Here is a 12124-nt window from a genome sequence, read left to right as displayed (position 1 = left end):
CCAAGCCCAGGCCTCCTCAACACCCCCCAAGTTATTGCATGTGGCAATTCGCCATGACAGATCGCCAGTCGCGCCTAATAGTTCTTTAATGACTTCATTAAACTGTGTTGTGCGGCATATGATTGTGCTGCCAATTTGTCAGTGCGGGTAATGTCTGGGCACTGGGGATGCCCCACTTTTATTTGTGAATTAATTGGACATGGGCTGTGCCGCTGCCCTCCGCCCCTCCCTCCCCCCTGGTGGCAAACACAAGACTGATTCCCAATCAGGCCCACAAGCAGGGCTGGCCCAGATCTGCTGAGCAGCTTAATACACATGTACACAAACCTCCTCCAAAGCTGAGCGCTGTCAGACAGCCTGGACCCTTACTAAGACGTAATTATGTCATAAGCAGAAATGGAAACGGAGGATATTTTTTGTTGTTTTTAATGTGGGGGAAAAAAAGCTACTTCCTCATAAGTGTCGATAAGCCCTGGGAAGGAACACATTAACATGATCACAGCAGGGTCGTCGTCTCACGTTGTGGCAAGCGGTGCTTAGCGGCAACATAATGCAGGATCAGACTTCCAGCCCCCGCCTTCCTGCTTGCCTTAATGTTCTCCCAGGCAGGGAGGCCTGTCTGTGGGCTGATGAATGAGCTGCAGCACTGAGCTGTGCTTTCCCCTCTTTGGCCCCAGTCCACGGCAGACCCGCTATCAAAGAAAGAGACTTCCCAACAGGCCTGGCGCGCCGACCCTCTGTGGTCAAGGTTCGGATCGAGACAAGGAAATTCTGATCTCGGGTCGGGAAGAGGAAACTCCCCCAGGTTTACCATGAGGAGATGGAGATAAGAGAGCTGATAAGAGGTGGTTGGTTTAAGGTAAAAGAGTGTTTACAAGGTTTCTCCTGATCAGGTTCCCTTGGTCACAGATACTGATCAGAGTTATTTAGGAAAAGCCCTTTGCCAATACCAAGACTAAGTAGATGAGGAATACTGTAGATGTTAGCTTCTGTTGCAGTGCTAAGATGCTTTCCATTGTGTGTGTTAATCCACACTAAGGTATATTTGGTATTTGAACTATTAAAATGGGCCGTTAGAGGTGTTTTAGAGAGGCCTCAAGTATTTGCAGATTGTAGCTACTGGTGAACAGTGTGGTCACTAACCCATGAATACCTGGGGGTTTATCCAAAAGGGGCAATTCAAAGGGTCACAGGGCACTATTGACCAGGAAAGGACACAAAACCACAGATCACATTTGCGGAGACAATTTTTGCAACAATTTTTGATAATGATGTTTTAACACAGTTTGCTGAACTGCTGTGCTAATGCTAGCTGGATAAAACACTAGTTTCGTGTTGTGACTATTTGTCTTGTGTGAAAATCTTGTGTAAAAGGTCAGTCTGCTTCTTAATGCTGTAGACCAGGGGTCCCCAAACTTTTTCCTGCGAGGGCCACATAGGTGTTACTTTCTTTGGTCGGGGGCCGGTCTTAGTTTTTGGAGAAAGAAACCTTAGAAATTCTTGTCGACGGGGGGGGGGGAGGAAGAGGAGGAGGAGGAGGAAGAGGAGGAGAGCTGTTCTCTCTTTGAAACTGTCGAGCGGGGGGGGGGGAATGCGCGACGACACATTCGCGCTTTTAGATAGATTTTTACCCAGAATGCAAATGGAAAAAACCGTCAGTGAAACGGTGACTGGGACTGACTAGTATATATTCCATTGAGGGAAAGTTAGTTTCACATCTACTCAAGAACCCCCTTGGTGGTTGAAGAAAAATCCACATATAAACCGGAAAATACAATATATGAAAAAAAAAAACACTGAATACTCTGATATGAGGAGGCGGGCCGGATCCGGCATTGTTCAGGGGGCCGGACCAAATGACGTGGCGGGCCGGATCCGGCCCGCGGGCTGTAGTTTGGGGACCCCTGCTGTAGACCATCTCCATCATTACAAAGGACAAAATGTTTGGGGGAAACCCCAGAATATTTAGGTCAGCAGTATAGTCTACCAAACCACTACCAAAACTTTCCAAGTCTGGCTTATAAGAAAAGGTCATTAATTCTAAAAATGAATTATGTCATACACCAATAACATATCAGGAGTTGAGTTGTGTCAGCAGCTCTGTTACCAGTCATTTAAAGGGCCTTCGTCGGGACATCCTTAGCATCCACTAGGTTTATCTCTAGAGAAAGCAAAGCGAGGGAATGACTGGGAAAGTGAGAACATGCTGTAAACCAAGAGAGAGAGAAACAAGGAAAAGAAAAGGCTGGAGGCTTTTCCCCCCCGTTATGGGCGCTACAGCCGAGCCCTTTTAAAACCATTACAGGCAGGATATTTGTCATATTATGTTATTACATTAGCTGGGACCCCTAATGAAAGTTGTGGCAATTTGTCAGCCTTATGGATAGCTCCATCCCCCTCTACTATTTATCAACTTGCACCCCATCTCACCCAATGTACACATACACACACACACACACATACACACAGCCTAATCAGAGCCAGCGTGGATAGGCTGGGAGATATGGATCGGCCTTGTAATGGGATTCCAATGCTAAACACCCGCCCTGTGTTTTTTGTCATTTGGGGTGATCATGCTCTCAGCCAGATCGCCCAGAGGGAAACAACAGTGGATTATGTCGAGCTTTTTTTTCCTCCTCCTTCTTATTCCCTCTCCTCACACCATTAGCGCAGCCGTTCCTGGATGCAGCTGTCTCACAACATTTGTCTTTCAGCCTCTGATAACAAAAGGAGCCCTTTCTGCCGCCCCGCCGCACACAGTATCACGTCTTTAAGGCCTTTGACTTCTGCTTTCTTTAGCTCCTGTCAGGAGATTTTAATCATGTCTGAATGGATTTAAAAATTTGCATGATATTCAGGAATTCCCTTTGGAGGAAAATTTTTTTTTGTTTGTTTTTTTCAACTGTGTTTTCAAAGATAAATACAGTGGCTTGCAAAAGTCTTCCTACACCTTGGACTGTTTCCATTTTGTCGCAACCACAAACTTCACTTCAATTTTATTGGGTCTGAATGTGATAAACAATCAAAAAGTAACACATAATTGTGAAGTGAAATTTAAAAAAAAAAGATATATGGATTTCAAATTTGTTTATAAAATAAAGCCAAGGCATACACGAGGATAAAAACAAATATATATCTTTTTAAATGTGGCATTTGTTTGGCATTTACCCAGATATCAGAGTTTTTAGAAGTCACCTGATTGGTCCACCAGAGTTGGTCAGAACCATGCAGTTCATACAACATGTGGAGGAAGGTGATTGAAATTGAACAAGGCCCCAAAGTGAAACAGATTGAACTTTTTGGTTTGGAAGAATGGGAGGAAAACGTTAGTCTGCTGATGCAGTATTTTTCGAAATGGGGGCCACCAGGAGGCGATAGTGAGACCTCAGAAAACTGGAGGGAACATGAGAAAAAAAATGCAATTGATTTTTTTATTTCATAAAATCTTTTTTTTTTTTATTGTCATTATAACATCTAAGATAAAACAATTAATTTAAATGTTATTTGACCTGTTCATCTTTCTGATTGGCTACCAGTCAAATTTATCAACTAGCTGTACTCAAGCTAGCTAAGGTAAAAGGCATGAGGCAGCATTTATGCTAAATGAATGCAGCAATCATAAACCCTTTCGTGCATAAATTATGATCCTTTATGTCAGGATTTTCTTTTTTAAGGTATAAAATAAGGTGGGAAAAAGTTTTGTGTTGAAAACAAATTCTAAGATATTTTTCTCTAGGTGATCAATTGTACTTTTCTCCAAATACAAAGTTGTTATTTTGAAAATACATCAGTAGTATTGTTCTTTAGGGGTTACTTGATGTTACTATATTTGTTTACCTGACTGCCATATTGGATTTACCAAAAATGTTCTTGCACTTGCAGTGAATAGCCAATAGTTGATGATGTATTGTATGACGCACTAGTGACCACTTTAGTGGTCTGTGTGAATTTATAACATAAAAATCCACAGGAAACACAAGAAAATAGCTTTTAGATAGCTGTCCACTGCAGTGACCGCTGTATGTTAAAAACCATTCTAACAGTCGATTCCCCCTTAGTCTGCTGCGTTGTCTGAAAGCAGGTCTCTGTCCAGAATCGAATGCTGCTTGGGGAAAAGTTTGTGTTTGCAGCTGTAAACGTGTCCTCCCATGTGCGACTCGTTGTCATGTAACCCTTGTGTTTTCTTTGCTCTGTGCAGCGGTGAGGAACGACCGGAACAAGAAGAAGAAGGATGAGAAGAAGCAGGAATGCACGGAGAGCTACGTGCTGAGTCCCGACACGGAGCAGATGATCGACAGGGTTCGCAAGGCGCACCAGGATACTTTCCCCTCTCTCTGCCAGCTGGGCAAATACACTACGGTCAGTGAGTGGAAGTGTAGCCATCTGTGTGTCTTGCTTGTGTTATTTCAGCTTTTTTATTTATTTATTTATTTTATTTTTTTATTTTTTTTATGTTGTGTAAGCCATTGTCTGACCTGCTAATGATCTTCACAGACTAACAGCTCAGAAAGGCGCGTGTCTTTGGACATAGACCTGTGGGACAAGTTCAGCGAACTGTCCACCAAGTGCATCATAAAGACGGTGGAGTTCGCGAAGCAGCTGCCGGGCTTCACGACGCTCACCATCGCCGACCAGATCACTCTGCTCAAAGCCGCCTGTCTGGATATTCTGGTACAAATATTTACTCATCTTTCCATCTTAGTTCAGAATTTCACATCAGATTTTAGTTATTTAAATGACTATCTCCTCAAAACTTTTTTTTTTCTGTTTTCCAGATACTGCGCATCTGTACACGTTACACACCAGAGCAAGACACCATGACCTTCTCAGACGGCCTCACGCTAAACCGAACCCAGATGCACAACGCCGGCTTCGGGCCCCTCACTGACCTGGTGTTTGCCTTCGCCAACCAGCTCCTGCCTCTGGAGATGGACGACGCAGAAACGGGGCTTCTTAGCGCTATCTGCCTGCTGTGTGGAGGTAAAGCCCTATCAGAGCTAATGTTAGATTTGACGCATATTTCTTTTAGCCCTCCAGCTCGACAGCAGAGTTTGTACTTTCTTCAAAAACCCGATGTATGAAATTCTCTGCCTCCCTCTAGTGGAGTATTTAAGTAGTACAGCTGGCAAGAATCTGAGATCAATTTCTGTGTAAAAATACAAGATCAATAGAAAAATCATTTGTATAGTTGTGGAAAATTGTGGCATAAAAATGTATGATGTTGGGTGTGCTGTGGTGGCGCAGGGGTTAAGCACAACCCACATATGGAGGCCTTAGTCCTCGACACGGCCGGCGCTAGTTCGATTGCCGGCCTGGTGACTTTTGCTGCATGTCTTCCCCTTTTCTCATTAGCCATTTTCCTGTCAATTAACTATCAAATAAAGGCCACTAGAACCAATAAAACCTTTAAAAAAATAAATGTATGACATTGGTTAGAATTAAAATGCAGTTTGACACATCACTATAAATCCATAAATGTTTAATGCAACAACTATGACACACCAAAAATTGAAAATTGGAGAAATCTTAATGATGCTTTCTGTTGTGATTATTTCTTGTTTCTGGCTTTGACAAAAAAAAAAAAAACATCCAAAATCACTTTTATTCTAGCTACTGAAAAAATTTTCAAGTTTTAATGGATGTTTTTTTTTCTCTGATTAGCAAAGATACACAACAGTGGTTGAGGATTATTATCTCATTTCTTTGAGCTTTATGTCTCTTTTTTCTTTTTTCTTTCTTTTTTTGTAGATCGGCAAGATTTAGAAGAAGCAGACAAAGTGGACATCCTGCAGGAGCCCCTGCTGGAGGCCCTGAAGATTTATGTACGGAAGAGGAGGCCCCACAAACCTCACATGTTCCCCAAGATGCTGATGAAGATTACTGATCTGAGGAGCATCAGTGCTAAAGGTCTGTTGTTCCTCACAACATCTCATCTTCACGTCTGTCATATTTAGCTTTCAACTGCTTTGGTTTTGCTTGGAAATTAAGGATGTCACTATTAGGATTTTGTTCAGACAGACTGAAGGCTTATTGTTAAAGACAAAAATTGAGCAGTCGTAAAAAATGTGGTCGTAAAAAATGCCTTAAAAGTTGGTTGACGCTAATGGTAACTAGCTGATAGCTAACTAGCTTTTTTTGCATCTATCATGGAAATTTATCACCAGTTGGCTGAATGAAGTTCGTACTTCTCTGTGGAGGTACAGGTCTTAAATTCCACACACATTAGCCTTAAAAAGAGTCTTTAAAAGTCTTAAATCTGAGAAGGTGAAACCTGTAAAAGCCCTGCTAGAGCAGATGACTGGAATTGAGATTTTTGGTACTGATCGTAAAAAAAACACAAAAAAACCCAAGAATGAATAAATGGACTTTGTGCGTCCATCATGTCTGCAGGAGCGGAGCGCGTCATCACACTGAAGATGGAGATCCCTGGATCCATGCCACCTCTCATCCAGGAGATGCTGGAGAACTCTGAGGGCCTGGAGAGCGGCGCCGCAGGCAGCAGGCCCAGCGGCGCCCCCCCAGGCAGCTGCAGCCCCAGCCTGTCCCCCAGCTCGGCCCAAAGCAGTCCAGCCACACAGTCACCATAGAGACGGCTCCTTCGTTTTCATCATTTTTTTCTCTTCATGTCGTCTCCCAACAGAACGGAGGGGGGAGGGGCAAAGGAAGGTGGGCTTCGATCCTAACTGCTGATCACAGGAGACTGGCGGAGACGCCTCCTTCTTTCCACCACACCCCCATCCTCCCACCACCCGACACAAGTCCACATCTCCTGATCTGCTTGCTGTCACTGTGGAACACTGCTCGGACAGGAGGGGGGAGCCGTGGGGGGTTGAGCCTGGGACGGACCGGACCGGACCGGGACGAGAGATGAACCCCGTAAACACCGACTCCTCCTCCTTTTCTCCACCTTCCTCAGAGTCACAGACGTTAACAAGTCCGGATGCAGCGACCTGTTCTGAATGAGTGAGAGCAGCACAACGGGACGAAGACATGGACATGGACATGGACATGGACGGAGACTGACTTGACAAACACCAGACACTTTGTTGTTGTTTCTCTGAGGCAGACTACAACGTTGAAGACCCCACTCCTCAAAAGACTCTGGGTCTTTCCTCTGTTTTTTTTTTCTTTTCTTTTGTGTTTCATTTTCAAACAAAAAAACAACCAGATTTTGTACAAAAGATATATAAATATATATAGAAGAGTTAAGGAACTATGGTGCTTGGCGTGTCCGGGAGCGAACGGCGTGCTGACACCAGGACGAGTTTACCGCGCTGAGATTAGAACTTGTACTCCTTCACTGTTTGAATCTTTTTCATACCTATCAAAGAATAATGAGAGACGTTTCCGTTTCACGTTTGTATATTATTCTTAATAACAAGAAGATAAACAAAAAAAAAAAGACGTTGACATTTCTCTGGAGTCGTACACAAACACAGAAACGTGCACAAGAAAACGATGAATATCAGCTACTATTCCAGGTTGGATTTGTTTTCCCTTTAATCTAATCTCTTTTGTTTCTGTTCTGTTTTCTTCCCTAGAGAATGAAAAAAAAACTGATTGTATGAACTTGGTTGTATGATATTGTCACAGGTCCTTTCAAGAAATCAAATTAATGAAGAGTCATTATTAAGGTGTATTTTAAGTGGCTTTGAGTTTGTGTATATAAGCTGTATTCATTTCTTTAAAACTATGAAGAGTTTTAGGCCTCACATGATTTTTTTTTTAATTTCTCTTTTTTGTTTTGTTCTAGTTTTTGTGATTCAAGAAAATACATTTTTGAGCACATTTTACAGAAGGAAGTTGTTTTCATGCTTTGTGTCCTACTGGAGCGTGTTGGACGAGCCCTTCACCCGTCGCTGTTCACACACTATTTAAACATCTGCCCCTTCCATTCTACAGCTGTGTGTTTTCATGGTGTGCAGACTGATAACGAGGCATGGGCCGGTGTGACGTTATCACCGTCTGAGCTGAGAAATGCCACCACAAAAACGTTTGTGTGAACAAGTAAAAAAAAATTTATTTCTGGGGACATTAAAATGAATATGATCACCTCCGTCTGCTTTGTCAGGAATAAAAGTGCATTTTTAATTCCATTTTTAAGAATTAAGTAACATTTATTTATTGGTTAACTTTATTTTGATTCAGTCTTAACATTTACAATAAGTCCCTAAATTTGTCTGTTGTTTTCAAGTAATCAAAATAACTAAGCAGAATATTATGCCTTCAAAATTTATCATAGGCTAATAATCAGTGTCTGCTCTATTAGCTAGCTAGCTTAAAAGTGGAACTCAAAAATATTCATACAGATGGATTTAGATCCCAAATTATTTTTATCCATGTTATTCAAACAGGAAGTGAAGCATTTCTCTACAGATTATAAACAATGTAAAAGCAGCATCAGTTTTTGGGTTTATTTAAATTCTGGCAAAAAGATGGCACGTTGAAATTAGCTGTAACCTGGGTAATCAATAGAAAAATCCATCAAACTTCTTATTTAAGACCTCTTGCCATCACCCTAATCTTTAGCTCCCTTCACAGATTCTCTGTCAGATCAGAATGTGAATCTTGCTTCCAGTCAGCAGAAACATGTTGGTAATTTAAACGAAAAAACAACACAAACTACCAGGGATGTGAGTCATTTTAGGCTTAACTCCAGTTTCAACATGATGTTGCACTTCTTTCATTTCCCCATCGTGACTGTTGCTGGTTTTTGTGACTGGAAGTATTTCCAAATTTCACCTCATTTCTTTTTGCCAGAAAAAAGTGTAACGGCTGTTTTTTCAGCCAGCTGACAGGAGGAAGAGGAAGTCCAACCGTTTCTATTGTATCTTGTTAAAAGTCATCAGATAGAAACAGGATGCAAAAAAACATAAAGTCTTACCAAGTATATTTGGTCTAGTTTCTTGTGCAAATATCTTAGAACACAAGAAATAGGATCTAAATAATTCAATAATATTGATGAAAAAGTTCTGGTTAAACTGGGAGATTATTTCATTTATAACGTGGGAAAAATGTCCTGTTGGACACTTTTTCATCAATATTAATGAATATTAACTTAATACAAGTTCCTATATCTTGCTGGAAAGTTAATTGTAATTTAGTTTAGTCTTAATTATGACATTTGCACTGTAAACTAGACCAAAAAAAAAAAAAAAAAAACTTGGTAAGACTTTGTGTTTTTACTGTGTGGGACATTTTAACCGTCACGCACATGAATAAATACTACGTCACTATTGTTTTCTGTTAATGCGCTCCTCTCTGGTGTTTTAACCCCGCTTTAACCCGTTCTCCTCAGAAGCTTCCGGTGAAACTGTCCGCAGCTGAACTCCAGTAACCGGTTCTGTCTCGACAGGTCCAACAGAACCACGCCCCGCCGGGATTCCCTGCCGGTGTTTTGGCCTGCACTGATCCCGGTGGCCGGCCCATGCCTACAGTTGATAAATGAAACACTCCTATCAGAGCACAGCTTTCGTTTTCTTTTCTTTTTTTCCTTTTTTTTTTTGCATTGTAGCGGAAAAAAAAACGAACAAAAATGGCGAGTGGCTCGTGGGGCGAGGGAGGCTCGGCCCAGCCCCAGCGGGTCAGCTTCAGAGAGAGTTCTCATGTGAGGGAGGGTGTATATTACACTCTGTGTTAAACACACAAGTGTTTAAATACTTGTATTAATGTGAGGGAGTTGTGTATGCGTTCTGTGTTAAACACTTGCCATGTTCTCGGTACTCTCTGAATGAACGGGTTTGCGTTGAACGGCGCGGGTCTGGTTTGTAGTTGGCACCTGTCAGAGAAGGTTCCAGGCAGAAGTTCTCCCCTGAACCGATCAGCTTTTAGAACAAATGTGTGTCAGATCCGGATCAGCCGGGCGCCCCGTGACTCACTTCACACTAAAACGCCTTCACCGTGAACAACGCGCCATCCGGACCATCGTTACTGTACCGCACCAATGTCTCAGGAAGGAATCATTTATGTGTGCTTGACCTGTTGCTAGTATTTGTTCTGTGATGCGATCCCTAAAGCCTCCAATCACAAATGCACATGTGTACACACTTCTGCTACTGAGCCCTACCCCGCTCTCCCCCGAACACCCCCCTCCCCTCCCACACACACACACACACACACGCCCGAATATTTCCTCCAGTCACCCACTTTTGTTAAATCCTGGCCCGCCAGGACTCGTGCAGAGACTCGGACTCTGAACCTCTCGATGTTGCAACATAGGAAGTCCGTGTGAAGTCTTTCTGAATCATTTGTACCATTCATTTGTATGAAAATTTAAAAAAATATATAAAGCTGCTTTCATCCTTTCAGGACTGTGTCCAGAACAGCGCACAACGCCCCGCCCCCTTTCACAGAGAACAGAGACACACCGTCAGCTTGAGAAGTATGGAATACGTTGCAGTTTTGTCAAGTTTATCAAGGAACTTTGGAAAAAAAAAAGAAAAGGATTTAAAAAAAATAAAATAAAATAAACATTTAATAATGAAATGTCTCCGTCATTCTTTTGGTAAATTTCAGAATAATCTGTTCTTCTGTAGCCATTGCAAAGCGTGTAATTATGTAAATATTGATTGCATTCAGTTCCAAAACTCAAACCTGTATAATTATATACAGATTATTAATACACAGTGATGTGTTTTTAAGAATTAATTCTTGTTCGTTTTGTAATGGCCATTAGTAGGCTTGAATAGAATAGAATTATCTCTTTAAATTCCTTTCTACATTATCATTTGGTAGTGATTTTATTTTTACATAAAGGTAAACATATTCTGACATGACTTTTCCTAACTTTGAGTCACCATTTTCAATAGATTTTTAATGTTGGTACACAATTAAAGGAAAACGCCATGAGAAGATCCTGGAATTGACTCTGTTGCCACAGCAAGTGTGTAACTGTTAGACGGAATTCGCAGAAATTTCAACATTTCACAAAACCAATATAAAAAGTATTTTTAATAGAGAAATTCTATGTTATGGATCACATGATAAGACGTCTGGCTTCAAAGTTGTCCAACAGTCACTGACAACCAAGACAAGCAAAGATAGCCAAAAGAAACAAACCACTCCAAGTGAAATTAATCTGTTGACATTTTAAGCTGAATACAGAAACACATGAACTTATTGGTTTTATTTTAATTTACTGCAACGGAGAACATCTTTGGTTTAGTCTATGAATGTATAACATATGCGCTTCCTTGGTGTAGAAGAAAGTGCACACTTGTATGTTTTTATTTTGCCATGATGTTTTTTTTAATCTCACATCATTGAGAACTTAGATGGTTACTCAACCTTGTACTTACTGACTTATTTGAGGTCGGGGGAAATGCCAAAATATTCTTGTGAGTGCCTTGGGTTTCTGCGAACATTGTGGTGCGCTTACACTTTTTGGCCAGTAGATGGCAGTACTTGGGTTTGACTCATTGTCAGCTTTTATCAATCTCGGACCTGTCATTTATTTTTTCTCCTCTTTTTCAAAATATGGGATCAAGACTCTAATGCAGCTGAAATGAAAGACTTATGATATACTAGTAGCTATTTTAAAAATACGTATTGCTCAAGCCAGTCTAATAATTTTTTTTTTTTGATACCGTCTGTGACATAGTGATGATCCAGTAGCGGCGCCATGGTGAGGGTGTTATTGCTCCCCCTGTATTAGTCATAGCACCTCAAACTAAATATTTGCCATGTTTCCAAATGGCATAAACGCAGTTGTTTTTGTCCAACTCACTGTTAATATAAGCGATTGTGGTCGGAGAGATTAACAGATTAACCTAAGTCACAATGTGTTTAATAATTACTGTCACGGATACATTCTGTCTGATTTATTCAAGTCTTGTTAGCAAGTCTAAACACCAAAATCATGTATATTGCTGACATGTGATTGGCAAATTAACTACTTGTGTTGCCTTCACCTCTAAATGTGGTTGAACTTGTTAGAATAACTTTGCTGCTAAAACTTAATATGCAACACAGTTTATTTTGCTGCGTATCTGTGTGTTGAGAACTGTAGGAACAAATTATCCTTCATAGCACCCTCAACTCGGTACCATGTCAAGCAACACATTTTTTAAAAAGGTGCGTAAAAATAAATTTTTTGCATAAAAGTATTACGTAACAAGAACCTTCG

At 41.2% G+C, this 12124-nt stretch overlaps 1 protein-coding gene across 3 annotated transcripts in view; it reads left to right on the top strand.

The window, feature by feature from the left end:
- raraa (retinoic acid receptor, alpha a) overlaps positions 1–7798 on the top strand; it is a 184409-nt gene extending 176611 nt beyond the window's left edge. For all 3 annotated transcript variants that reach the window (XM_088001066.1, XM_088001065.1, XM_014996268.2), the window contains 5 exons: positions 4199–4359; positions 4495–4671; positions 4776–4980; positions 5749–5907; positions 6391–7798. In XM_088001066.1, the coding sequence (XP_087857192.1) occupies positions 4199–4359; positions 4495–4671; positions 4776–4980; positions 5749–5907; positions 6391–6587 (899 nt within the window). In that variant the 3' untranslated portion in view covers positions 6588–7798. The remainder of the gene's footprint in view (positions 1–4198; positions 4360–4494; positions 4672–4775; positions 4981–5748; positions 5908–6390) is intronic.
- The last annotated feature ends 4326 nt before the right edge of the window (positions 7799–12124 follow it).

Source organism: Poecilia mexicana, unplaced genomic scaffold (assembly GCF_051168715.1).
Source record: "Poecilia mexicana isolate PSO_F unplaced genomic scaffold, ASM5116871v1 scaffold_19, whole genome shotgun sequence".
Lineage (NCBI taxonomy): Eukaryota > Metazoa > Chordata > Actinopteri > Cyprinodontiformes > Poeciliidae > Poecilia > Poecilia mexicana.
The sequence above is the reverse complement of the archived record's forward strand: the minus strand, read 5'-3'. Positions and strand labels throughout refer to the sequence as shown.